Source organism: Cyprinodon variegatus, unplaced genomic scaffold, assembly GCF_000732505.1.
Source record: "Cyprinodon variegatus isolate N-32 unplaced genomic scaffold, C_variegatus-1.0 Scaffold27, whole genome shotgun sequence".
NCBI classification, from domain to species: domain Eukaryota; kingdom Metazoa; phylum Chordata; class Actinopteri; order Cyprinodontiformes; family Cyprinodontidae; genus Cyprinodon; species Cyprinodon variegatus.
Window position 1 is genome coordinate 1,254,229 of NW_015150480.1, and position 26,926 is coordinate 1,281,154.

Here is a 26,926-nt window from a genome sequence, read left to right on the forward strand (position 1 = left end):
ATTTAGAAAACAATATTTTAGAGTTTTGATTAGCTTTAGAGCAAAAAGAATGAAATGATGTAATACATGTGTAGAAAAACCTGATTATATTCCACTTTTTAACTGATTTAACATGAATATTTGGATAATATTCAATCGTGGGATTAAATTCTATATTGCCAAACCTTAAATAAAGAACATTAAAATTTGAAAATTAATAATTAAACACTTTTCTTACTTAATTAAAATTTGGGTGATATTTCCATTTAATAAAATGCGGCTTGAACTGCCGGTCTGAGTTCATGCTGAATGAATTACTTTTCTCCAACAGGAGAAGCGCCCCCACCCCCAAAGTAAAGTAAAAAAAAAAAAAAAAACTAAAAATCAGCATATCTGATTTGTTGAAATAATCAAGCCAAAGCTGCAAAGTTCATTTTATCACAACAACAATGTTAACGGGTGTAAAATTTGAGGTATGCAGCAAAATGAGCGGCCTTTAAAAGCGGTGACATTTTCCCACTGCGGTAAACTGCTACAGAGAGGGGGGGGCATTACAGCAGTAATTAGAAGACTTTCAGCGACAGACAGCCGGCTGCATCGGCACCTCCTGGAGTAATTGGCAGGCGATTAACAAGTCAACGAATAAACAAAAGCTGAGGTAACTCAGAGCCTGCAGTGAAGAGGAGGATGATGAAGAATGCACCTGGTTATGACTCGGTTGTTCAACGTGTTTTTTACCATCACAGATAAATAGATAAGCAATGCTTCTTATTTTTTAAAGGTTTGGTTACATTTTAGCTATAATATTGAATAATTATTCAGCTTTAAAAACTAAATATATTTCCTTTAACGTTTTTAACAGAGCGTTTATTCTTGCCTCAGGTAACTCTGGCCCATCAAAGGCTTTTTAATCCGATTAAATAGCCTTCCTGCTGTTTACCTCCAGGAATACCCCAAACAGTTATGTTAATGTGGCAGATCTGGGCCCTCGCCACTCTGCCATATTGGCAAAGAAGCCAATCATCTTACATCGTCCTGTTTTGACTGGGCAGGGCTCCCACGTAGAGACAGACAGCTTAGTATGAGCAAAAATGACTAAAATACATCTTCATGGACACGAGAGGCTGAAAGGCAGCAGTCAAAGTGAATGAGGTCATTTAAAAAATCTATCTTAGAACTAGGGGTTCGATATGATATGTGCCACGGTACTTGGGTCATAATACGATGTTAGCACAATATTGTAATGTAATATCAATATGTATAGTGATGTTTTAGCCAATAATCACATTGAAATGTAAAGATTAAAAAAAGACATGTTTTTTGGGGTTTGGGTCAGTCCATGTCTTCTACTTACAGTAAAAGACATGGACTGACTTGTATATGAGCTATGCCGCACAGAAAAAGGTGCTATCCACCAGAGTGGCGGTGCAAAGGTAGCCCGTTTTACCTCATTGTTTTAGTTGCTTTTTTCAAATCGATATTAGGAACTGAAAGATTGATATTATATTTAGCAGCTGAAAATCCCCATATGTCACCAAATGGGATTTTGTTTAACCACCCCTACTTAGAATGTACATGCACTTGTTATATAAACATATGTGTGAGTAAGAAAAGTGGAAAGGCTGTCGGTTAACTCACTTTCATGTCAGGCATGTCACTTTGGGACATTTGCTTTCCTAAATAATTAACTGGCTTCCTAACAGTAATGGCCAGAAATGGAGGGGAGAGTGAGATGAGACTTCTGTTATGCAACTTTAGTATAAAAGAACCAGTGATAGTGTTTCTGCAGTGCCTATTACAGGGTTACTACACAGTCTGAACATTTTTTTTTAAATGATTTTCCAGTTGTGGGTTGGAAAACGTAGAAATTAGATTATTTTCCTTCAATTCATGCAAACCCATCCATCCATCTGTCCATCATCCATAAATGTGTACACTATTCATTCCACTATTATTCCATCATTCATCTTGCATTCTTGCAGTCTGTGGGTTGTCAGCCTCCATATATAAAGCCTTTACTCTGTGAAAATATCCTCCACTCTTCACACAGAACATTTGTTATATATTTAAAGAACTGAGGGGGACTTCAATCCTAATAAGCATGAGCAAGAAAGTGGTTATTGGGATGGCGTACCTCTCTTTAACACCTGCTGGACTTTGATGTGGTTTGCACAGAAGCCGCTGTAGAGCTTGAAGTGGTCGGCATAATAGAGGAACGAGCCCCCAAGAGAAAACAGCAGCTTCTGCCAGGAAACAAACCGAGAGGTAGAGGGTGAGTTTTCCACAGAGATAGAGAAGAGGTTTTATTCAAGATGAAGGAGCGTGAACGTGTGGAGTCATGACCGTCCTCCCTCTCCTGGGAGGCCATTCAGATGCTCCCTCTATACTCTTCCTCTCAACTAACCTTTCTGGGTCCAACCACTGAACCGCACATTCAATCAATAAACCCCACAGTCTGTCATGCTAAGCCTATAAATCAGCTCATCCCACCGCTTGTCTTATAAATCCACAAAAATCAAATATTGCATCTTTTTATGGGAAAAGTAGCTCCGACTACCTGGTTTGAAAGTGACGCTAATCTTTAATCAATAAAGGTATAAATATAACCCTTCCTTGCTGCATGTGTGTGAGTTTGTGTGTACCTTAAATTGTGAGGGAGTCTCCAGGGTGCTGAAGTCCGGCTTAGAAGCAATCCTCTCCTCCAGCGTCTGCAGGAAGACCCTCTGGAAGTCCAGCATCTCAGGAAGGCTGCCAAACAAGCTCTCCATCTGATAGGGAGAACAACACAGTTAAAGATGGAGAGAAGAGAGAAATGGTGGAACAGTGCAAAGGAATGCATCAAACAGAGAAGGAGAAAAGAAGGTTATATGGGAGCAAATATATATAGTCCATAACAGTCCCTCTGCAGTGCTACAGCATCTCCTCCATCTCTGACAGGGCCTCTTAGGGACCAGCCATATAAATGTGCGAAATAGCATACAGGCAGGGTCAGGAACAGCGTTCATTAAAAGCCATTAAGGGGTCAACACGTCCCTGTCCATTCTGTGCCGGGACATTTCCCTGTGTCTCATAATAGCCGTTATATTTGCCCTCGGCCGCAGCAGGACTATCGACTTGCATGTCTCAGGAGTGATGCCTCCTGTTTGAATTGAATCTTTTCAAAGTGCAAGCTCCTTAACAGCAACAGTATATCCTTGGATTTTAATGAATTCGACAAAATTCATATGATTACTAAAGGTACAGTGGAGGATTTTCGCGAATTTTTGAAAAGCATCGCCCTCTCTACTTAAAAAAAAAAGAAAAATGCCCATGCACACCTACGTTTAATAAAGGCGTGCAAGAGAGTGCACGAGCCCATGTCTCCTCTTGCACGCTCTTTTTAAAAGTTGCTGATTGCATCACTCATACAAGCTTACGTTATTTTCTAAAGAAGATATTGGGCCATCAACGAAAGATCAGATCTTTTAGTTGTCAGGCTCCTCTCCTGTGCTACCAGTTTTAGTCCTGTCTATTTTTAAGGGTAGGATTAAAACTTTCCTTTTAGATAAAGCTTATAGGTAGAGTGGCTCAAGTTATCCTGAGCTATCTCTATAGTTATGCTGCTATAGGCTTAGAATGCTGGAGAACATAGGGACCCCTATTTCATCATTCTTCTTCATTCTATCTTTACCTCTAATCTGTTAGTTCAATCTCTAACATTATGCTCTCTCTGCTTTTTCTCATAGTATGTTTGCCTCGTCTGAGAAATATCAGCTGTGCTGCTGCCATCAACACCTTTGTTTATAGATGTTCGAAATTGGCCTGTTTTTCAGTGTAGCCCTGTTTCTCTGACTGTCACTGGCTCTCTTCATCCTCTGACATGGGAGCTGGCTCGGAGCTCGTCTGCCTGGCTGTGTGCTTCCTGGATTGGGCCGCCTTTTACAGTTGCTGTTTGTATCTCTGCTTCTGTCTCCATGAACCCCAGTCAGCCTCAGCAGATGGCCGCTCACACTGAGCCTGGTTCTGATGGAGGTTTCTTCCTGTTAAAAGGGAGTTTTTCCTCTCCACTGTCGCTACAAGCATGCTTAGTGTGAGGGATTGCCTTTGAGTCAATTAGTCGATGCAATCAACTGGTTTCGTTTGATAGAAAACTTTTAATCAATTTCACTGTATGATCTGGTGAACTGTAAAGTGCCTTGAGATGATATGTGTTGTGAATTGGCGCTATATAAATAAACTGAATTGAAATCTGTAGTTTTGAGTTCATTTAGGTTTACTTACTGTACTCTAATCAAATGGACTTTTAATTAACACAAATAATTCCACATATAATACAGATGACATACAGCAAACAGCAGATAAGTGTGTTTACACCTGAGCTTTCCTTTCTTACTGCAATCTTTTGGGACGTTTGAAGGTCAGTTTTGAGGAATGCTAATTTCTATAGCAACCAGTCAAAGTGGTAATGCGGGAGATGATCCGGTTGAGCTCGCTGACGGGTAATAAACGCTGAATGAATTTGACCTTTTATGCAGGACAAAGATCTGCAGCCTACCTCGTCCTGCGTGAGGAAGCTTTCTTTCTGCAGGGGTTTGAGGTAGATCTCAAACAAGCAGCCCAGGTCCTGTAAGTGGGGAGAATAAGCAGATGGTGGTCAGTCATCTGTGCATTATTGCTTAACATGCTCATCCTTTAAAATCCCTTCTATCATCAGGTTTCTGCCTTTATAACCTCCACCATCACCTCATTTCCCTCTCTTTCTCCCCTCTATCCCTGCCGCCCGCTCCTTTAATATGGCTGTAGCTTGTCTTAGCATCAGCGAGAATATTCTCATTAGGCTGATTTATGGGTCTCCTCCTCCTCCCACCTTCCCTTCAGCACCGCAGCCAGTAGTGCATAGATTCATACGGAAATCAAGCAACTCTGGGAAGGCAGTCTCCTCCCTCAATTATGAGTCCATGGTAGGATAAAGAGGGAAAAAGGCCAAATAAAGAAAACAAGGAAATTAGGAGGAAAGGTAATACATGTACAACAACTGTAGAGTACATTTTTCATATTTAAGGAAGTATTTTATACTTTTCCAGACTCAAAGGAAGGAAGGAACAAAGGGGTAGGAAAACAAAAGTAAGAGTATTAGGATGTAAGAAAAGGAGGAAGATTAAAGTCAGGAAGCAAGGGAGGCTGTGGAAAGGGAAGCAGAGTGGAAAATACAGAGAGGAAAAAGGAAGGAAACCATCAAGAAAGCAGCAGAAAAGACATGGTATAAGGAAGTCTTAAAATTTATTTAAATATTGAAAACTAATAGACTATATAGGAACTCTGAGTTTATGATTGCAACTTTTATTGGATGATGACGGTAATTCCTAAAAGCAGAAATTTGTAGCAGTGAACAGAATATTTCTCCGGTGCCTGCTGTCAAGAAATGTGTTCAATAAGAAATGTGACATCGGATCGCGTTGCTGAACCATTCCAAGGTGTGAAGCGGAATTTGATCAAATATTAATCCCCCTCTCTTACTTTAACTTCTAATATTACAGCTGTCCAATCTTTGTAGACTCACTTTCACGTAAGACTTCTCCGTGTCCACCAGCTCCTGGATGACCTTGCGTAGCCTCTCAGTGGCACTCATGTGCTTGGGACACGGTCTGGTGGGACTTGAGCCTGATTGGCCTCCCTGTGTTCCCTTCACGTCATCCATCACTCCACCGGCTACTGAGCCTTCCTGGAAGGAATTATAGAGGGTGCACACCGTGTCCACGCTCTGTAGGGGGCGACACAGAAGACAAAGTATTTCTGGTCAATGGCTTTGGGATTATAACAGCCGGATAAATAAAATGAGAACAAAATCGACTGCATTACTCACTTATAACAACGGAAAACTATCAGACAATTATGTAAATAAGTCAAGGGACAATGATGCTTCTGGGTATTCTGAAAACATTATGCAGATTTCCACATGCACTCAATGATAATCAGCTTTGCAGACTTTATGAGGCTTTTAAAATACTACGTCTCATCAGACTGCATTGCAGCATCATGAGAGTTAAAGCAGCACCTTGTCACAAACCATTTTTAAATGACTCCCCATGCTGTCCTGCATTAGTTTGTCAAATGGTTTAACGGGGAGCCAATTAACAACAAAAATGAAGGTACAACGCACTTTTATTGGCAAGTGGAGCGTGGAGGATTCCTCAGAGCCATAACATTTACAGAGATGTTCTCTACGGGCAGAAGATTTACTTTACTTTGCCTTTACGCTACCTGTACAGCCTCAGGAAAATGAACATACGCTTTAGGCACCATGCTGCAAAGTTCTGCCTGTGGCTCTTTGAGATTTAACAGTCTGTTCACAGCTGCAGCGGAAAACGAGCAATTAAAAACTGTGTCTGGTATTTCATTAGAAGCAACGAGGAACAAAATACAACTTTTTACATAGTTTAACAACTATAAAAATTCACAATCAGTCCACGGCTGGTGAGCTGGACCAGCTGGTCAGAACCAGCAAATAATCCTTTTTTGATTAGTTAAAACTCCAAAGTTAGTGTTATCAATGGATGCTGTAGCTGAGTGAGGAAGGCCGAACCATTTTCAGTGTCTTTCAGGTGTAAAAATGTATAATTATGGAGCTAAAGAGAACAAAAAAGTCAACAGATAACAGGAAGGCTGAGCAGAATACCACACAGCTCTATTATAACATTAAGCTTTGAGTTTGTTTTTCAAAGAACATGCTAACTTAATCAGAAAATTGTGATTGATGCAAGTCAATATTTTAGAAATCTAGTTCGATGATGGTAATTCTGTCCTACTGCTGGTAAGTGACATGTTGTGTAATCTATGGCAGCCCTTGGTCTACTTTTAAGGGTAGTCTTAAAACTTTCCTTTTTGATAAAGCTTATAAATAGAATGGCTCAGGTTATCCTGAGCTATCTCTATAGTTATGCTGCTATAGGCTTAGACTTCTGGAGGACAAAGGGACCCCTTTTTAATAATTCTGCTTCATTCTATCTTTATTCTTCCACTCTGCAGAATCTGTTAGTTCAATAGTTCTAACTGCTTTTTCTCATAGCAGCTTTGCCTCGTCTGTTCCTGTTTGGCTGTGACTCCATCCTGGAGAGAAATATCAGCTGTGCTGCTGCCATCAACACCTTTATATTATAGATGTTGGAGATCGGCCTGTTTTTCAGTGTAGTCCTGTTTCTCTGACTGTGACTGGCTGGATGTGCTCTCTTCATCCTCACATGACATGGGAGCTGGCTCAGACCTGTGAAGTACTTTGTCTGCCTGGCTGTGTGTTTCCTGGACGGGGCCGCCTTTTACAGCTGCTTTTTGCATCTCTGCTTCTGTCTCTTTGAAACCAAGTTGGCCTCGGCAGATGGCTGCTCACACTGAGCCTGTTAAAAGGGAGTTTTTCCTCTCCACTGTCACTACAAACATGCTTAGTGTGAGGGATTGCATTCGAGGCAAAGCAAATCAACTGGTTTTCCTTAGAAAACCTTGAATCAATTTGACTGTATGATCTGGTAAACTGTAAAGTGCTCTGAGACGACATGTTGTGAATTGGCGCTATATAAATAAACTGAATTGAATTGTAGGCTAAGGCTTGTAAAAGCCATTAAGGGCAGTTTTCAATCTGCAGTACAGAAACAGAGCTATAGGACAGTCACTGTGCCAAGGAAAACATCTGCTCAGGAATCTCTGCCTTCCCCTGTGTACGTATGCGCCACTTTCAAAATATTGCTTCTGCAAGCAGCTGAATGCAGCTCACCCCAGCAAAGCATGTACAGCAGCAGACATGGATCAATAGGCCCTCCGTTCTGACACTGTGGGCTTCAAAGCGCATGCATGCACACGATGGGAGCAACGAGTTAAAGCCTGTCTGAGCCATTTAGCTCAGGCGCTGGTGTGAGCTGCCACCCCTTCTACAAACTCCCTGGGAGTCCAGAGACAATCAGGACTTCCATTAATAACTAACTCATAAGCTGGCTCATTATAGCGCGGCCACTCCAGAGATGTACCTCCCAGAATGTAAACACAGACTGCACGTCTCTGGGAACGACAAAGAAAACAGGAGATAGTTCCTAAGAGTATTAGCTGATAATTGCAAAGGGATTTAATGTCTCGTTGCTGCAATCGCCTCCAATTTGACTCGACAGGCAACCCTATGCTTTCATAAACAGCTATAGGAGCATTTAGGAACACGCTGACTGCTTGCCGAGGTGATCGGTGGCGTTTTCCTCAATGCGACTGTGTGTGTGTCATCTTCCTCTCAGCTTGTAAACACTGCTGCTGACAGACTTTCCCTTTGAAGATCATAAAGCTGCTTCAGCTGCCGATGACGCTGCTGCACTCAGCGGCAGTCAGCCCTCGTTTAGGGATACATGCTGTGGGAAAACTCCCACCAGGCAGATGGACATGGATGGGGAAAACCAGCTGAAGGAGGCAGAGGGGTTAAAGGATATCAAACAGCCCCAGCTCATGCATCAAAACTAGTCTTTCAGGGAGTGATAACACTCTTATGTGATGCTGATTTCTGCTCCAGACACCCAAAGGGAGGGGTTGTCGGGTTTCCTTTAAACAAGTATGTGCCTGATAGCATAAAACGCCATGCTTAATTAATTCTCATCACATTCTCTGCCCAATATGAGCACCTCAAGCAAACATAACACGATGTGAGCATGAAGGGGCTGTAGCAAGAGAACAAAGACCGAACACATCTGAATTTTGCTCACAGAAAACCAATTTACCTCAATTTAATCCACCAAAAACATATATATTTTATATATGTGCTTGAGTCTGAGGAGGTGAGGTGGGCAGGGTGTAACAGACAGGAAAAGAGGGCTGGTGGGGGCTCCACACATGACTCAGGAACTGCAACTGCCTCACAACAATCCAACCAACAGAGCCTGACAGCCAGCCCAAATAACCAATTAAAAGCTAAGCATGTGAGCCTGAGGAGATGGAGGGGAAGACTGGGAGAGCTGGGAAGTACAAGTGGATCTGACAGCACTGCTGTGAATTCCTATTCGGGGGCTTTCTTGCTGACAGGTGTCGGCACTGCGCTACGTTTCTTCCCCCGCTTGTGCCCTCAAGTCGATTGAGAGCATACGTCTCCGCCGATCTTTATAGATTAGGAAACAAAGCCCAATCGGTGAAGGTTTCATTGAGTTTCCTGATTGCATTCTGGCATACATCTAGGGGGATTTCTTTTTAATGTGGAATTTGCTCCACGCAGATGTAAACAGACGCAGGCAAATTTGTCAACACCCTAGTAAAGATCAGTAAAAGATTATAGAATAAACTTGTTTTTATTGCAACCGCATAAAAGGCACATAACAAATCAAAAGCACCCCTTTATGTATATATTATTTTACTTATGGTACCGGTATATATTTTAAACTGATCAGTGTTTCTAAGAACATTTAATTAGTCATTAAATCCTCCTGCTTCCCTGGGTTTTAAATATTGTATGACAGAGGCAGACTAGTTATAAAGCTGAAACCCATATTTATCTTCCTACCACATGTAGTGAGCAGAAAAAGGATGTTAAAAAATACCACAAAGAGTGATGCGTTGGGTTCCTAGTGTAACAACAGCAACTATTAGAGATTCGAAACCGTTGCTTTTGGAAGACATTGCATAAAAAGCAGAATATGTTCTACCAGGAAAAACATCATGGCACAAATCCCTTAGAAAACCTACAGAGGAGAACATTAGAAAACAACTGGGTCTGGAGGATGATCAGTAAAATGGCAAATGGTCAGATTCCTATTGCCGCATGGTGTTATAAATTAAAATCCATTCCTATTCCCTTTGTAAAAACGGGGCTTTACATATTATTAACAATAGTTGTACAAACAACTGTGCTACCAAGGATTTGATTAATAATTAAACACTCAATAAATTTGTTCAAGTATAAGACTGGTTTCTTTTTTCCAGTGATAAATAATGATACAGAAGGAAAAAGGGTTGTTTCCAGATATATATTGCATCTCTTTACCAGGATTACCAATAGAGTAGCTGTCAATAAAACAGAGCTTCGAGTTTAAGCTTCCAAATCTGCTCATACTCTTTAAAAATATATAAATAAAAGATGGCTTCACTTTAAAAGACAAGCAATATCTTTTATATAATCTTCCAGAAAAATCCAAAATGAAACCATAAAGTGTGGCTACCTGTCCCAGCCTCCTGGTCACCATGAACAGCAGTCTGTAGAGCAGCCTCCATGCTGCTGCAGCGTGCCGCCGAGTCCTACGAGCAAGAGAACAGCCTTTCCTGTGCAGTTTTCCTCCCCTAAATGTTGGCATGACTGATTCGCTTATTAAACAAACGGTATATATTGACCACAGTGGAGCAGGTATTCCTTAAACTCCTGCAAATGATTCAATAATTCCCTCTGATTCTTATGTTTTCTTCCGCTCTCATCAACCTTGGTAGTGTTTGTCTCGTTTGCAGCTCGTCTCTCGGTCAGGCCTTCAGAAGCCTTAGTCCACCTCAGCTTTAGTAAGGACTGATTCTGCACCTTTGCCTTTCTGGCTGCGTGGGCAGAGAAAAGCATTTGCCGCAGGCTTGTTTTGCATGTCCATCAGAAGAGTCAAGCCTGACCTCTTAGGGGAATTATTCAACTTGCAGCTATCGCAATCCATCCTCTGCACCCTCACTGCCCTCCATGTCCCCACACCTTGGCTCCATCTCTGACCTTCCTCCTAGGCTCCAGCTCCCCGCTGTGGTTTCCAGAGCTTAATAGTGAGGTCAGAGGCTGGAGTGGCATCCTGCCTCTCAATAGCAGCAATACAATGCAGAGTGTTCTGGCTAGCTACCTCCACACACAGAGGAATGGCTGACTCAAAAATAGGAGGCTCTGAGCCAGTGGGGATAACAGGGCAGGAATGTTAACCATGGCATCGCAAAAAGAACAGAACATCTATTGCACAGTTTCAGGAATGAACAGATGAAAACGTTTTCGATGAAAAGAAAGTCAATGTTATGAAGACTGTTCTCATGGGATCCGGTTAGTGCACAGATCAGTGTAAAGTTATGCATTATTACTGCTTTTTCCTCATAGTAGCTTCACCTCGTCTGTTCCTGTTCGACTGTGACTCCATCCTGGAGAGAAATATCAGCTGTGCTGCTGCCATCAACACCTTTTTTTTATAGATGTTGGAGATCGGCCTGTTTTTCAGTGTAATCCTGTTTCTCTGACTGTGACTAACTGGATGTACTCTCTTCATCCTCTGACATGGGAGTTGGCTCTGAGCTCATCTGCCTGGCTGTGTGTTTGCTGGACGGGGCCGCCTTTTACAGTTGCTGTTTGTATCTCTGCTTCTGTCTCCTTGTACCCCAGTCGGCCTCAGCAGATGGCCGCTCACACTGAGCCTGGTTCTGCTGGAGGTTTCTCTCCACTGTCGCTACAAGCATGCTTGGTGTGAGGGATTGCCTTTGAGTCAATGAGTCGATGCAATCAACTGGTTTTCCTTAAATAGAAAACATTTAATCAATTTCACTGTATGATCTGGTGAACTGTAAAGTGCCTTGATATTATATGTGTTGTGAATAAACGGAATTGAATTGAATTGAATATTGGCAACACAAGTTTTAGAGCACATCTCTCTTTAGTGTTTTTTATTTTAAATTCTCCAACCAAATGTGAAAGTTAAAGTCAGATTTTGTTTTTAAAGTGTTTTAGGCATAAACACCAAGAGAGACACAAAGATATAAAAAGGTGTGTAGGAGTGGGGGAAGGGTGGAAGAGTGCAGAGAGAAACACTAAACACCATCTCTATCACCCCTTTAGCGCTCTGAGTCAATATGCGCAGAGATGCTGCTCGGCAATGAAACGCCGAAACGCAAAATCAAAGGAAAAGCCTTAACACGTCACCCGCAGAGGAGCTCTGCCTTTGCTGGAATAAACAAACGTGTGAGGAGGCAGGCAGAGGATGAAAAAGATAGGATGAAATGGAGGCCTGCCCCCAGTGGGTGGCTTTACCCATCCCTCGCAGAAAACAGCCTCGTCCTGACACAGTCAGGCAGCCACCCAGCGGCCGGTGATTCATGTGCCATCTTAGCCGGCAGTAGAGCCACGATGCCACCTTCTTTTCAAAGCGTCCCAATAAAAGAAAACACCGACTCGTAAATCAAACGGAGCGGAGGAGAGAGGAGGATGATGGGGAGGGCTGGCCCTGTTGCGCTCCACTCGAGCCCATTTACGCCTTTTATTATTCATCCTTAACAAATATTATTCAGCCAAGTCTCCGAGGACTTAGCAAGAGAAGTGTGTTTAAATAATGAAGCCAGCTTCAGACTAAAGCACCTATTCTATTTTGTCCCCCAGGCTTTTCAGATCCACTCCACTGCCTGACTGCTGGTACAAAAGCAAAGGGACACCAGTTATGCTCTGTTCCTATTACAAACAGTAGAAAAATAAATTAACACGTTTTTAATGACAAGTTGTGGAATTTTTTATGAAATTTGACCAATTACCACCATGCATCTGCAATAAATATGGCGTTTAGTTAAAGATGGTTCACAGAAAAAACAAACACCACAGTATATCAGTCTTCTGACAGTAAAGCAACTGCAGCATTTTAAAGGTTCTTCTACCAAATGAAGAAAATAAAAATGTGAAGCCAACAGCAAGGCTCTGCTACCTGTGGATCTTTAGGCCCTAAAGACAAATATAAAAATTAAAGTATTAACAATAGATTTTTGTTGTAATTTTTTTTCAATCAAGTAACTGCATAACTTTTCCTCTTCAGGATAACGGTATTAATAAATGAACCTTACTTTTCTCTAGGTTTCATGATGCTTTTTATGTCTTTAGGTAAAAGACGTTAAATCTTTTTCCCCTTCATTTAGCATTATGATCAAATGTGTTTAAATCTCTGCCAACATTTTATGTTTCCTTCAATCTAATACCATAAAATAGAAATAAAATCCTAAAAGCTGATTATAGAAGTTAATCACATTGTACCGTTTTCTAAACAACAATTGAAAAATGTTGCCATCTTGATTTTTTTACAGATTCCTATGAAAAACACCAAGTAGATAAAAACACAAAGTAAAAAAAAAAAAAAGTGTTAGAATCTTAAATATATATTCTTAGCATTTATTTTATCAAAGTAAAAAAAATATTTTTGGCTTATATGGAATTTGCAATTCTAGAATCTATAAAAACGTTACTTAGCAGAATTGAGGAAAAAGATGTCTCCCTTTACTGTTAGTTACTGACCCCTACAGGTTTCTGTATCTCAGCTGAGATCATTGCACTGTGAATGAATCTGTAGTGTTAAATGCAATGAAATGTAGTTTATTTACCATTACAAGCAAGCCTCACATTGACTACAACAGTGAAAAGTCTTCCAAAGTAGCTTTAATTGCCTGATGTTAGCAGCCTTTAGAGGGAAAAAACAAAAATTACTTCAAACATTTTTTTGTGAAATTCCTTTTTCCAAAAGTAACAATAGTCTGACTTTCATAGAACATGATCTGTTAACTGTTGCAGACAGAAACAGTTAAATATAGTAGTTAATCTTTAATTTAGGAATTAGAATGAACTGTTTTCATTCATTTTAAGAGTAATGGCTCCCTCTTTGAAAACACATTTCGACTTGATAGGAAATTAGTTTTTGGTTAATACCAAACGCTGCGCTGTATGGAAGATTTGTCTTTGTAAAACTTTATTCTCTTTGCTTTTTTTGTATGAAAGAGCACAAACCAGTGAGCACCTTCTCCCAGCAATGCTGTGTCCATCTGCATCAAAGGCCTGTGTTAGTTTACCACATTCATACCCGTCTTGCATCGCATTTAAATCCAGGGAAAATCTTACACACTTTGCACCGCCCTGCCTTAAGGAAAAAATTATGCTCTTGATTATCCTAATTTAAAACCCTGCCCTGTACCTGCGAGGAATAGACCGCAACCTGATTCGTCATCACAAAGCATACCTACAGCCGCTCATTTTTATTTAGTGCTTCCACTCATAAACTGCTATAATTTTGTAGCTTCAGTAGAATACTTTAGCAGAAGAGGCACTAAGACCCATGGGACGCTCCCATGCCAGTCCGCACTGCGCTTCCAGATGACCAGTGATACACAAACCGAAAGTCAAAAGGCCTTTTCATTCTTCACCGCAACATTCATTCAATACATCAATCAAAACAGGTTTCTTTAGAAACAACTGTTTGATTTTACATTAAATTGAACCAAAACAGCATGAGACTAACATTAATTTCTTAAAGTGCACAACATAAATATTTCAGGAGCATCGGGCTCAAAAAAAAGCTCAGACATCAACTTATTCCACAGTCTCTAATTTATGAACTGTAACGTTTACTTGCTAATATTCATGCTTTTGCTTTGCAGAGAAGGAATAATGTCCCCAATACTCTTCCTACGGGGTCTTCAATTCAGTGCAGGATGCTTTTTTGCATGCTTAAAGATATCATGTTAAACTTAAATGAGTACGCACGTTAAAAGCAGAGTTAATAAACAAAAAAATGTAAATGTTTCATTCATCGGGTAACTATTTCTCAGCTACCAGCCGCTGTTTGTTTATCTACACCTGTGAAATAATCCGGTTTAATTTTCTACCCGTAGCAGAACGTTCCTGTCGTACGTGACCTGATGCAGCACTCTAATCTGCAAACAAGCCTCAGCTGATGAAACAATAAAAACTGGAAATCATAAACATGAGTGTATGAATGTATCCTTAGAGCTTTAGCAAGATTTATCATCTGACTGTTTCTCATTGGAATCGGCTCGTTTGTGGTGTAGAGCTGGAGAGAATACGCTGTATGACCGAAACGCTTCTGTCCCCGATTATGTATTCCAGTTGTGGTGTATCTTAATTTCTGCAAATCAACCAACAATTTCAAAACCTTGCAGTGTTAAGAAACTTTTAAAGGAACATCAAGATGATGTAATAGAAAGTCATCTAAAATTCGAAGGAACTTGATAGTTTCCTAACATCTTGTGGGCTTAGTCTGCTAAATTTGCACACAGCCCTCTTAGAAAAACCCTTTACTGCTTAAAAAAAGGGGATATATTTGAGTTATGGGGTCTAAAAACAAGAATATTGCTACTATTACTATCTTGATGCTATTTTCTCCATTGGAGGAAAAGCATCTGATAAAACTGTCTGCATATTTTAGCTAATTTCAATAACACTGGGATTAATTTGCAGGTAATTGTGTAACAATACTTTACTATCTTTGCATCTCTAGTCCAAAATTACCACATGTTTGGAGCCTCTTTGGCAACAAAGGCAGGCAGAGACGTCTTCCACCACACAGGCCAGCTTGTCCTTAACAAGGCGCCCCAAGCGGAGCAGCGCCGATCCCAGATTCAGGTCCTCCACCTCAGCTTCTGAGCCGGACGGCCAAAAGCAGCACATGGCTAACAGGGAGCACAAGGCCTGAGCGTGTGACTGGTCCTGCACAAAGATCTCAATGAAGGTGGTGAGATGAAGGGACGGCTGAGGATCTTCATCGTTCCTCCCTGGTCCTGCAGTCGGCATAGCTACCGCAGCGGCCTGCTCTGAAGCAACCATTCCTCGGATGTTGGTATCATAGTGGGTCAGGATCTGTGCGGGTTTCTTCAGTAAGTTTTTATCTTTACAGCTGGGTAGGCTGACGAGAGGAGGCTCGCATTAACTGGGCTGCCAGCAGTAAGCTCAGATTATTAGCCTGCTCATGACCAGATGGCGACTGATGGGCTTAATCATAATGCACACCCACATCTTCAAATGATTCCCTCGTCCTGCTCCACAGGCGCAGCAGGGCAAAGGAAAACCTCCAGTTTAAAATTACATTTCAAGAAGGCACACGCTTATATCTGCAGGCGCAACTTTTGAAGTCCGGGTTTCAATTTACACATTTTTAAACGGTGTTATAACAGTTCTTACTCCTGTCGTCCAAGGAGAGGAATAAAAAGGAACGCAGAGCGGTGGGGGGCGTGAGACTGCAATACAGCAGGAAGCAGAGATGCTGCAACCGTCTGAGTGTGTGTTCCCCTATTCTGTACAAAGCCTAATGACATCAGTGCCTAATTTAGATGAATCAAGGCGAATCTCCACACGGAGCACGGCCCTGCTTATGGTTCCCTTTATAAGTCCATTTAAATGCTCTTACTGAAATGCCTGGTCTGGACAATTGCAAAGAAGCTTAATATGTCTGTTCACTGTTTAACCTTTGGCTTAAAACAAGATAGGAATGTCTGAAATAATGTCAGGCTGGTAGAACAACAATCAGAGACCGTTTATAGTATTATGCAAGTCGTTATTAAAACGACATCACAAAGGCGTGCAAGTAAACGAAGAAGATAATCTGTTGTTATTGCATGTGTAGAGAGAGTTCCTTGGTGCGTGTCCCCCCCCCGCCCTGACATTTCAACAAATCTGAGAAGCCAGAGTTGTTTTAGAAGAAGTAAAGCCAGCTCAAATTATGACTTATGTTTTATGAAAACAGAAAAATATCTCATATTTGAAACAGTCCCAAGGATGTATCTCCTTAATGAGTTTCTGTGCTGCAGCAACAAGTCACGCAGTCTGGCATCTTCAATGGCGGAGCTCTGCAAGTTATTACATCCTACTTCAATGATGTGGCATGATTTTAGAAAATTATACATATATGCACTGATACTGATATACTGACATCTGGTAAAGAAGGTTTAAGGCTTCATTGTAAAGACCACAATAAAGCCTATTTCCCACTGAATATATCAGGTTAACAAGCATTTTTCAAACATGCGTTGAACTTCTACTAATTGGCATTTGGCTCCCTTCACACTGGTCTAACCCCTAGCTGGCAGGTGCATGGAGTCTGTCCCCCCACAGCTGCATGTCTGCTGACGCCATCACATGGTTAGCGTTGATGATATCACCAGTGTGACAGAAATCAGGAAAGTAAACAATGGAGAGCAACATGTAAGGGAGCCAGGGTGTAGTAAGTCTACTTTATCGTTCTTTAATCTGCCTTATTCTCTCCCACCAGAGCTGCTCCATGTTTTTTGAGTGTAAACTTAGCTGTTTCGGCTTGTCAGATTAGAAGCGACTGGTGTGTTGTGTTGTTGTCTGTATGTTGCGTTCAATGATATCGTGTAAATTAGCGTGTTGAACCAGGTCTGGTGTTCTAACAGCATGCCAAAAAGAGCCGAGGCGATTTTAACGCAGGCCGCTTGCCGAGTCGTTTGACCTGGGTCCGATCTCATCAGTGAGCTGTTACCGCTGCCACTAAAAGCCGATTCTTCCCGGGTTTATCGGTCTGTGGGGAAGGTGTATATGAAAAAGCTTTCCGTACTCTGAGAGCTGAACTGGGGGTTCATTTCCAACTTTCTATTTCTTTGCAGATTTGTTGCTCAGAACTTGCTAAAACATCATAAAACCTCCACCTTATTACAGATGATTATTTTATATTTTCAAATCCATGTACCAAAAATCACCAACAATAAATTCATTTTAAAGACACCTCAGTAATAATGGTTGTTATTTGAACAGCTACAAAAAAAAAAAAAAAAAGATTTGCTTTTTGGTTTATCTCAGTAAAAGCAGATTCTGTTCTAGATTTGTGTTCTACGTTTTCCGTAGATATTATCATAGCATAAATAGATTTATCCAGCTCTGCCCAGGCCATAGCTGTTGCTGCACATTTCTGGTCAGGTGAATATGAGATTTAAAGGCGATGATTTTGTCCATTTCAGAACATTTGAGCCCAAAAAACACAAAGGAAACTAAAGGAACATCACCTTCACTCTTAGCAGCTGTTCAGCAGCTGGTTGCAGGCTAGGTACCTGTGCTGATAGCCTCACTGGTGAACCATATAGATAATCTTATTGTAAGCAGAAGTAATTGTTCCTTTTTTTTAAATAAATCATACTGAAACTAAAACTGACTCAAAAAGCATAGATTTACTGAAAGCGATCATACCAGCCATTTCTTATTTCATCTACCAACAGTCAGAAATGTTTAAATTTACAAGAATTGAGCAACAAACGGGAATAAAAACATTGGCTTTAATGCATTTTTCCGCCCTCTATCCATAACAAACCAGTTTAGCTTTGAGGTGCCTCGTGGGAGTTATCCGAGACCATTTCAGCTGACATCAGCAATCGATTGGTTCAGCTCATAACAGAACCACATCTCTGTGTTAAACTGAGGTGCTACGGTTCTCCTCATCCAAATGCTTCATTATGTAACTCCAACACGTGAATTACAACGATGGCAAACGACTCCTTCAACCAGAACAGACGTGTAGGGATCTCTCCTGTGTGAGAGCAAACTGCAATGCAACCGAGCAATTAATCAAAGGTGGCCGCTCTCTAATGAGGCCGCTGATTACAAGGTGCGACGAGACACTTGAAATGTGTCCTTCTCGTCCATCTATTTCAGTCGACTTTTATACCGAGCTGGCAGGCATGAACCCATTTGATGATGCGGGGCCGATTTTCTACCCGGTGACTCAATTTCGCTCTCTCCGCCATGGAGAATGAGCAGACGGCCGCGCTGTGATAAAAATCCAGCTCTGCATGAAGGCAAAAAAATGTGATTTACTAGCAGCAATCTCTTACCCTGTATTTTATCTCCCACTCCTTTTTAAATTCTCATCACAGTGCCTGACATAGCGGATGAAAAAAGTGGCATTTGTCTCCTTTTGCATCTTAGTGACACACATCGGTGGGCCTCCTTCCTGCACACACACCTTTATTCCATTCATTCCCCAGTAAAAAACACAAGCGGCAGGGAGCTGAGCAGCAGAAGTGGTGCAGTGCAGATCCCAGCGCAGTGGGACTGACTCATGTCGCTGGGCAAACAAAAAGAAAGAACGAAGAGAAGAGGAGGCTGCTTCTCTCCAGCCTTCCTCCTGACTGACCTCAGGTTCAAACACTGAGCTAAATTTCTCAGTGAACCCAATTAGCCGAGCGACTATTAGGTTCATCTCACCAAACGTTTGGCCGCCAAATTTCCATTCAAGAATCCCTGCAGAAAATGAGCATCCCTTCTCGTTAACAAAAGATTACACGACGGGGAAATTAGCTGAACGTGTTCTCACAACTGTAACAACTATTAAGGTCGGCTGTGTTTGGAAGGATGAGCAGAGAGAAGGCGAACGGCATCAACATATGCAGCAATGCTTTCAGGCACCGAGCCATGCCTACATCATTAACACCTGCCTTTTTTTTCCCAGTGACCACACAAACTCATTAGAGCTCCCAATAAATGCCGCAGCACAGATTTTAGCACATTACATTTTCATGCTGTAGAGGGAAAAAAAAAAAAAAAAAACACTCCCAAGGGCAAAGGCTCTCACTTAACGACATCAATAAAAGCTGTTTACAAATCAAAAAGAAAAAAAAAAAAAAAAAAACACTCCCAAGGGCAAAGGCTCTCACTTAACGACATCAATAAAAGCTGTTTACAAATCAAAAAGCCTGATTGGACAGAAATAGCCATTCAAATCCAACCAGTTCTATGGCCTGTTAATAAAAGAGAACATCCCCATATTAAAGTTTGTTAACCTAAAGTTTACAGGACCGAAGCAATAAATTGGTGTATAATTTGTGCCCAAAAAAAGGGTGAAAAATTAATTGCAACATAGAATAAAAACAGTCAACTCCTTAGAGGCCTTTCACTCACATGTGTTCATCTTCATGTGCATACGTCTGCCTGAGGCAGTGGGAGTCCAACACAGCCTCCTACCCTGTCTGTGTGACAGTAATAAGCTGTGTTTATACCGGTGGCTATGATGGAGGATCCTAATTATGGTAATGCTACGGATTGGTGCCAGTCTGCTTTGGATGGGCCTCCCAGCTGCCACACAAGGGGGCGCAGCCTCACAGCGTCATGCAGAAGACTCCTGATTTCTCTTCATCCGACAAACAAACACAAACCTGGAAGGGGAGAGAAGGTTAAGCGTTCACGCTCCAGCCCATCCTACCTTGCTGTGTTGAACTAGGCTGTGGGCGCAGTGGGAGTGATCGTTCTCCAGGCCGCCGCGCAGGGATTCTCCATTGTCGGCTGCTGCACACACATCTGGAGAGAAAGAGAGACGGAGGATGTCAAACAGAAGGTGTATGCTCACGTGTGGACGTTTATATACCACCGTCCTAATGCAGCTGTGTTTTTTTCTGCTGCAGCTCATGCAAGTAACCTCATAACAGACCTGATACTGTTTAAGCAATTTAGGTGACAGCTAGTCAAACTGAAACTTAAATATATCTCTAAATAGACTCCAGCTCCCCTAATCTCCCCTAAACTGTTAAATGAGATTAGCTTTACAATCTTAAAAGGCTGCATTACTCCCTGCTGATTGGCCACTTTTTTCAATTCAATTCCGTTTATTTATATAGAGCCAATCCACAACATGTCATCTCAAGGCACTTTACAGTTCACCAGATCATAAATATTGATTCTTAAGTTTTCTATCTAAGGAAAACCAGTTGATTGCGTCGACTCATTGACTCACACTAAGCATGCTTGTAGCGACAGTGGAGAGGAAAAATTCCCTTTTAACAGGAAGAATCTTCAGTGGAACCAGGCTCAGTGTGAGCGGCCATCTGCTGAGGCCGACTGGGGTTCAAGGAGAAAGAAGCAGAGATACAAAACGCAACTGAGCCAGCTTCCATGTCACAGGATGAAGAGCAGGCCGCTGTAAAGCAGGCCGATCTTTTTTGTGCTCTTCTTTGTCCTTCCACTTAATTTTCCATAATTATAAAAGAATGCACACACTTGCTGCAATGCCAGCTTCTTTTGTGGCGTATTTCTGCATATTATTGTCCTGTGCATGGTGTAAAAAATAAAACCTGCAAGTAAGGCAACTGTTGATTTAACAGAACATGATCATAGACACAATAATATCAAAGCATCTTTATCATATTAAACATTTAAACTGATTTTATTTTATGCTAAAATAATCTGAAGAGAAACTGATTTGTCTTTTTTATTAAAGGTAAAAACGTATCCGTCCATCTGTGTGTGACAAAGCCATTCTTAATTCTCTCACTTCTCTTATTTAACTATATAACTAAAAAGTGAAGGAAAAAAATGGTTAGATTCTAGCATATAAAGATCTACTTGCAAATATCCTTTATTTAAAAACAAATAAGACTCCTTCTAGATCCAGTTTCTACTTGCATAACAGTGTTGATTGCAGGATGTGAGCACTTTAAAAATTCAACATCTCAAGGACAGACTGCAGGAGCTGGCAGATAAAAACACGTTATTGTGATGACGAGTGGGAGGAAGGCCAGAGTGACAGCAGGAAACAAAAGGAAGGAACTTTTCTGGGTTTTGTTTAAGCTTGTCAAGAAATCTTTTACTGCTGGAGTAGATTTTCTAAAGATATCATCAACGTTCATTTCTCTTGTCCTTTCATTTTTCTGCATTATAATCTCTGCAGACAGAAATGACAGAGTGCCTCTTTGCAGCGAAAAACAAAACAAAACAAAAGGCTTTTGTAATTCCTGTCATACAAGCATTAATTCCTCCGCTGGCAGTGTTTACCTCCTCATCTCCTCATCAGCCGTGCCTTGGAGCAGAGGCTGCTCAGCAGACGCCCTCTAGGGTCAAAGAACACAAACTGCAGGCACTTTCATCACTTTAAACTGCAGTAATGAGGCCTTCAAATCATTAATCCCTTTGTGTTCAATTATGCGTATGCTGGAGGAAACACTAATGAATTGCTAGAATTGAGAAGACAATTAACACTTTCACTGAAACTGAAGCTTTTGTTTCTACGCAGTCAAACGGGCAAAATATCCTCCATAGATCAAGAAGGGAGGCACAAGCAGGAATCTTTAAGATTTAAAAACGCAAAGCATCAAGTAAGGTTCATTTCATGAACTTTCTGGATTAAAATCTGCAAGTAAATGGTTACTATAACAATGTGAAGCTTTCAGAAACTGCTACTCTGGTATAAAGGTGGGATTATGTGGTGTGAAATCTAAACTTACCGTTTATTTTGTCACCTCGCATCCACTGTGAGATTAAACCAGCCTGACAGAACGCCATAAACTCAGAGCTAATGAGCCTCCTGGGCTCAAAGACCCCGTCTGGCGTTTTTCACTCCTCCAGTTCGATTCAACTTTATCTAAACTTCTTCTTTCTGCATTTCTCTTTTAGCTTTTTTTTCACAGACTGCAGAGGAAGTCGAGAATTTAACTAAAAACAGAAGTGAGTTGGTTGTCTTGTGGTTTACGTGTCAAAACTACCTTCAGTCTTAGGAGCAGATCCCTCCCGTTTGCATACACTTACCAAGCGTAGCTCTTTATTAAACAAAAGATGCAAAAATGCAAGATGATGAAGACAGTGGTTAGAGGACCTTCAGGTTTCGGTTGCTGCATCATGGTTGCAACAGAATGACAAAGTGTTTTTTATAAAGAAAAGTGCTAAATTAAAGATTTGTTGAATATTAGAAGTGTGAAAAGCAGACTTTTGCAAAAAGATTAAACCAAACTGCAAGATTGACGTCACATTCACCTTCATAAAGTGAAAGTAAATTCTGATGTCTCAGGAGTTGCATGTAAAAAAAAAAAAAAAAAAAAAAAACAAGCACCTGATGAGGACTTGGCTCTGGTGTGTTTACTCCAGGCCTCTTGGCTATCTTTGCATGGATGGCTGAGGCAGTCGTGAGCCCGAGCGGGAGATGTTGGTCCATCCCTCCTAAGCCTCAGGTGCAGGCTTGGCTCAGCAAACAGGTTTTGGATTAATGCCAGGTCCAGAGCGGACACACGTTGGCCATTCAGAACCAGGATCTCGTCGCCTGGACGCAGTCCTGAAAGCAAACGTGTATTTTTCAGGAAAAACAGCCTACAGAGCACATGCAATAAACTGTAAGGGTGCGATTGAGCGACAAGGTGCCACCTTCACTGAAAGCCAGCCCATCAGGGAGAACCTCGCTCACAAAGATCCTGCTGTTCTTCTGGTTGTCAATGTGTCCTGTTATGGCAAAGCCTGGCATAAAAGAGTTTAAGGGAAAATTAATTAAATAAAGAAAAAAAAGGATTAAGTATGCACAGAAATCATAACTGACTCTTACTGACCAAAGTCTGCAGTGCTACTCGGCCTCTCCATGTGAAGAGTAAAAACATTAGCAGAAACCACCTCCAGCTGATCCCAGACCTGCAGAGTGCAATGAAAGAAATGAATGCACCATCAAAAAGCCAGAATGTTTAATACTTCTGGGAGTTTTCCGATGCATGCATCTTCTCACCACATCATGGAGAAGCTCACAGGAGGCTAAGAACCGGACTTCCACCTCCTCTCCTGCTTGTCTGTGCAGGCGGACGCAATGTGAACTCGGGTCCAGCTGTTTCACCTGTTCACACGAGAAAACATTCATGTTCAGTGGCCTGCATGAAGACAATAATGAGACATAATTCATGCACCAGTACTTAGGTGGACAGCTGCTGTGCTGTTGAGGTGTGAATTATTCACCAACTTTGCACATGGTGGAGAAACACAGGGATATTTTGTGTGGAAGTGTCAATGTATGCAGTCTTTAATAGGAAGCAGTGTGAACAATCGTGTACACTCCTGTGTAAGATCTGATTAAACTCTGAATAGCTTTAAATGTTGGTTCACTAATAATTCCAAAAATAGCTTTTTTAAGTTATATAAAAAAAAAAAATTGGTGAAACAGTTTACTGCAATCAATAAAATGAAGAAAAAATTCTTAGGGACAGGACTTAAGAGCGTTAATTTCAATTCATTAATTAGAAATATTTTAACGTGTAAAAAAATTAACGCAATTAATGAGGGCGAGGCTGCTTTAACTTATAAAGCCAATGTACAAATAAAATAACTTAACTTTTGGATTTATTAAAATTAACAGCAGGCTATATGAGACCCTACATGCAGCAGGGTGGTTTGATTTTCTTAAAATCTCTCTCTGCCCTCAGTTTCCACCCCTGACCTCATTGTTTGGCAAAGCTGGTTAACAAAACTCTCCGTCCCACCAGAGTCCGGGTCAAATCGCGTCTGCTATAAAAGTCACTGCGGAGGGAGAAAGGATAATCTTCTCTAAGCAGATGCAGAAAAAAATGCAGATATATCGAGGCAAGAAGTGCAGCAGAACTATTAGCATCATAAAAGAGCAGCAGAGGCAGACAGAGAAAGATATCTGCATGAATCCAAACAGACCGGTAGAAACTAGCTGAAGATGTTAGAATTAGCTAAATTCAACAAAACAGGGGTCTTCAACAGGTGTCTTCCAGGCCAAGGACCCCCAAAACTGATGGCGAGATAGAGCGGGTTCCCCCTTATTATATATAGTGTATCAAATTGTGTTCTATCAAACTGGTCCTATAGTCACTGTAGTATAGATGGAGTAACGTAAGGAAAGTTATTTCTCCCTGGGATTATTTCTGATTCTGATTTTTCATTGATGGGACAGGTGCTGTGAATGAAACGGTGCCCAGCTTGAAAGAGCTCCTGTGTGTTGCTGAATGTGTGCATTTATGACTGAAAGACATCTTCTGCCTCCATTTATCTGTTAACTACAGTGTGTTGAATTCATGTTAATGTGTATTTAAAGACATGTCAATTAGTGGACAAATTTTCAACCAAAACTTTCGCAACCCCCATGCAGTACCTCCATAGACCCCAGAGGAGTCGCAGACCCCCTGTTGAAGACCTCTGCACAAAGAAATAACCATTATCTAAGTCTAGAAGGAATATTTTCACCATAACCGCAGCATTATGTCAAATATAATGTACCACAGAGAGAGGTTTGATGTAGGAAGGGTTGATGGCTAAAGGGTCGGGATGCTTTTATTTGCCTTTGTTTCAAAATACAGTGATAACCAGAAGTACAGTCACCAAAATGTAACTAAGAGCTTAACTTAAACGTAGCTTTACTCAAATTAAAAATGTTTTTCACAAAAACACTTAAGAATAAGACATGGTTTGGCAAAATGGCAGCTCAAACTGGAACTGTGTGTGGATTAAACGTTTAAACATGCTTTAAATTAAATAATCAGGCAGACAAAGATAAGATTACGTGCTCTCTAGATTTATAAAGAATTGAATAATAAAAAGGTTTAAAAAAAAACACAATTAAACTATTAATTCATGTAGAATAGATACCCCCCACACACCTTACATAACCTAAATTGTTTAATCAAAAAATGTGCTGCCGTGCTCATATAATTATTTATACGATAATTGAGGAGAAAAAGCTTTTGAATTGAAAAGGTGGTATAATTTGTGGACATAGGGTTTTTGATTAAAATGTGATTAATTGCAATTAATTAATTAAAAACCCTGCAATTGACTTGATTAAAAAATGTTATTGCATACCATCTCTAGCATTTTTTTAAAAAGCAAGAAAAAAGCAAGCAGCAGAGAACCCTGTCAGAAAGCAGTTAAAGACGGAAGTTAGATTTGAAGAGTAAACTTAATCCACATCACAATGAAAGGTCAGTCGACACACAAGTAGTGCTAACAGGGTCAAGCTGATGCTTCACCATCCACATATCCTAGTGGGTTATTCTTTTAAGAAAGCCATGGCAACAAGACATGATTTAAAACAAAAACTAAATAACAACTAAATGGCATTTCTATAAAAACCCACCTTGCAGGCTGCACAGAGAAGGTCAAAAGCTGTTTGGTGTTTTCTGATGGGAACTTTGACTGTCAGGCCGTCTGGCATGCTGACACAGGCCAGCAGGTCTGTGGCAGCGTCGATGTTGTCCCAAATACCCCCGTTAGGTGGCGACATGGAGTAGATGCTCGTCAACATGTTGAAACTCTGTGGAAAGAAGGAGAAGATGGGGGTAAGTCGAAGAAGACAGAAGATGATCAGCTTAGAAGTGTAACAGGATAAGGAATGAGAGAGAAGGTAAATAAGGAGGGAGTCACTGAGAGTCAGCGCACAGAAATCAATACTTTCATTAGTCTGAATGCTTGGCTCTGGATTAAGGACTGGAGCAAATATGTTCAACAACTCGATCTTCAGAAATTCATTTGACATCATAGATGTCAGTTGCTCCACATTACAGTCATCATTGTGGCCGTTTACACAAGATGACCGACCAAGGCCAAACTGGCCACTTCAGACAGCAGATAAAACCTCAGGGTGTCAAAGTCGAAGCCAGTGAATCTTTTTCTCATTGTTTTGTGATAGTCCTGTTTCTCTGATTGTGACTGGCTGGATGTGTTGTCTTCATCCTCTGACATTGGAGAATGAGTTCATCTGCCTGGCTGTGTGTTTCCTGGACGGGGATGCCTGTGGAGCTGGTTGAGAGTTACCTTTTGTATTTCTGCTTCTGTCTCCTTGAACCCCAGTCAGCCTCAGCAGATTGCGCTCACACTGAGCCTGGTTCTGCTAGAGGTTTCTTCCTGTTAAAAGGGAGTTTTTCTTCCCCACTGTCACTACAAGCATGTTTGATGTGGGGAATTGCCTTCGAATCAATGAGAGGATGGAATCTACTTGTTTTCCTTTGATAGAAAACTTTGAATCAATTTGACTGTATGATCTGGTTGAATTGTAAAGTGCCTTGAGATGACGTGTTGTGAATTGGCTCTATATAAATAAACTGAATTGAAACTGAATTGAATAGGCACTAAGTATATTTATATATTACACAGTATATATAAGTGGGAAAATGTAAGCCGCACATAACCCTGAACACACCCTCTTCACCATGAAACATGGCAGTGACAGCATCATGCTGTGGGGATGGTTAGCATGTGTCAAAAAAAGCTAAAACCTTCATTTAATTATCACGTGTAGCAATGAAATCCCATCTCTCTGACTTTAAAAAGAAAAAGTTGAATTTTCAGTCACAAAACAAGCAAAACTGTCAAAAACAAGAAACAATATGCAACGGAAATACCAGCGAAATGTAGTTCTTAAAATATTGGTTCTGTGGCTTTGAATACAATTCAATGCTTTTAGATTTTAAGCATTGGCCAAATGTAGCATGGCACCATCTATCTGCCTCCTTCACCTTTTCCCCCAACTTTGCTTTTGTCCATTAT

At 41.0% G+C, this 26,926-nt stretch overlaps 1 protein-coding gene across 5 annotated transcripts in view; it reads right to left on the minus strand.

The window, feature by feature from the left end:
* The window catches only part of tiam2 (T-cell lymphoma invasion and metastasis 2), a 137,696-nt gene that overhangs the window by 8,966 nt on the left and 101,804 nt on the right, over positions 1 to 26,926 (minus strand). For all 5 annotated transcript variants that reach the window (XM_015396600.1, XM_015396585.1, XM_015396615.1 and 2 more), the window contains exons 10-19: positions 25,518 to 25,694; positions 23,157 to 23,261; positions 22,987 to 23,065; positions 22,808 to 22,897; positions 22,500 to 22,718; positions 19,884 to 19,978; positions 5,519 to 5,719; positions 4,514 to 4,582; positions 2,622 to 2,747; positions 2,114 to 2,222 (exon numbers count right to left, since the gene is read on the minus strand). In XM_015396600.1, the coding sequence (XP_015252086.1) occupies positions 2,114 to 2,222; positions 2,622 to 2,747; positions 4,514 to 4,582; positions 5,519 to 5,719; positions 19,884 to 19,978; positions 22,500 to 22,718; positions 22,808 to 22,897; positions 22,987 to 23,065; positions 23,157 to 23,261; positions 25,518 to 25,694 (1,270 nt within the window). The remainder of the gene's footprint in view (positions 1 to 2,113; positions 2,223 to 2,621; positions 2,748 to 4,513; positions 4,583 to 5,518; positions 5,720 to 19,883; positions 19,979 to 22,499; positions 22,719 to 22,807; positions 22,898 to 22,986; positions 23,066 to 23,156; positions 23,262 to 25,517; positions 25,695 to 26,926) is intronic.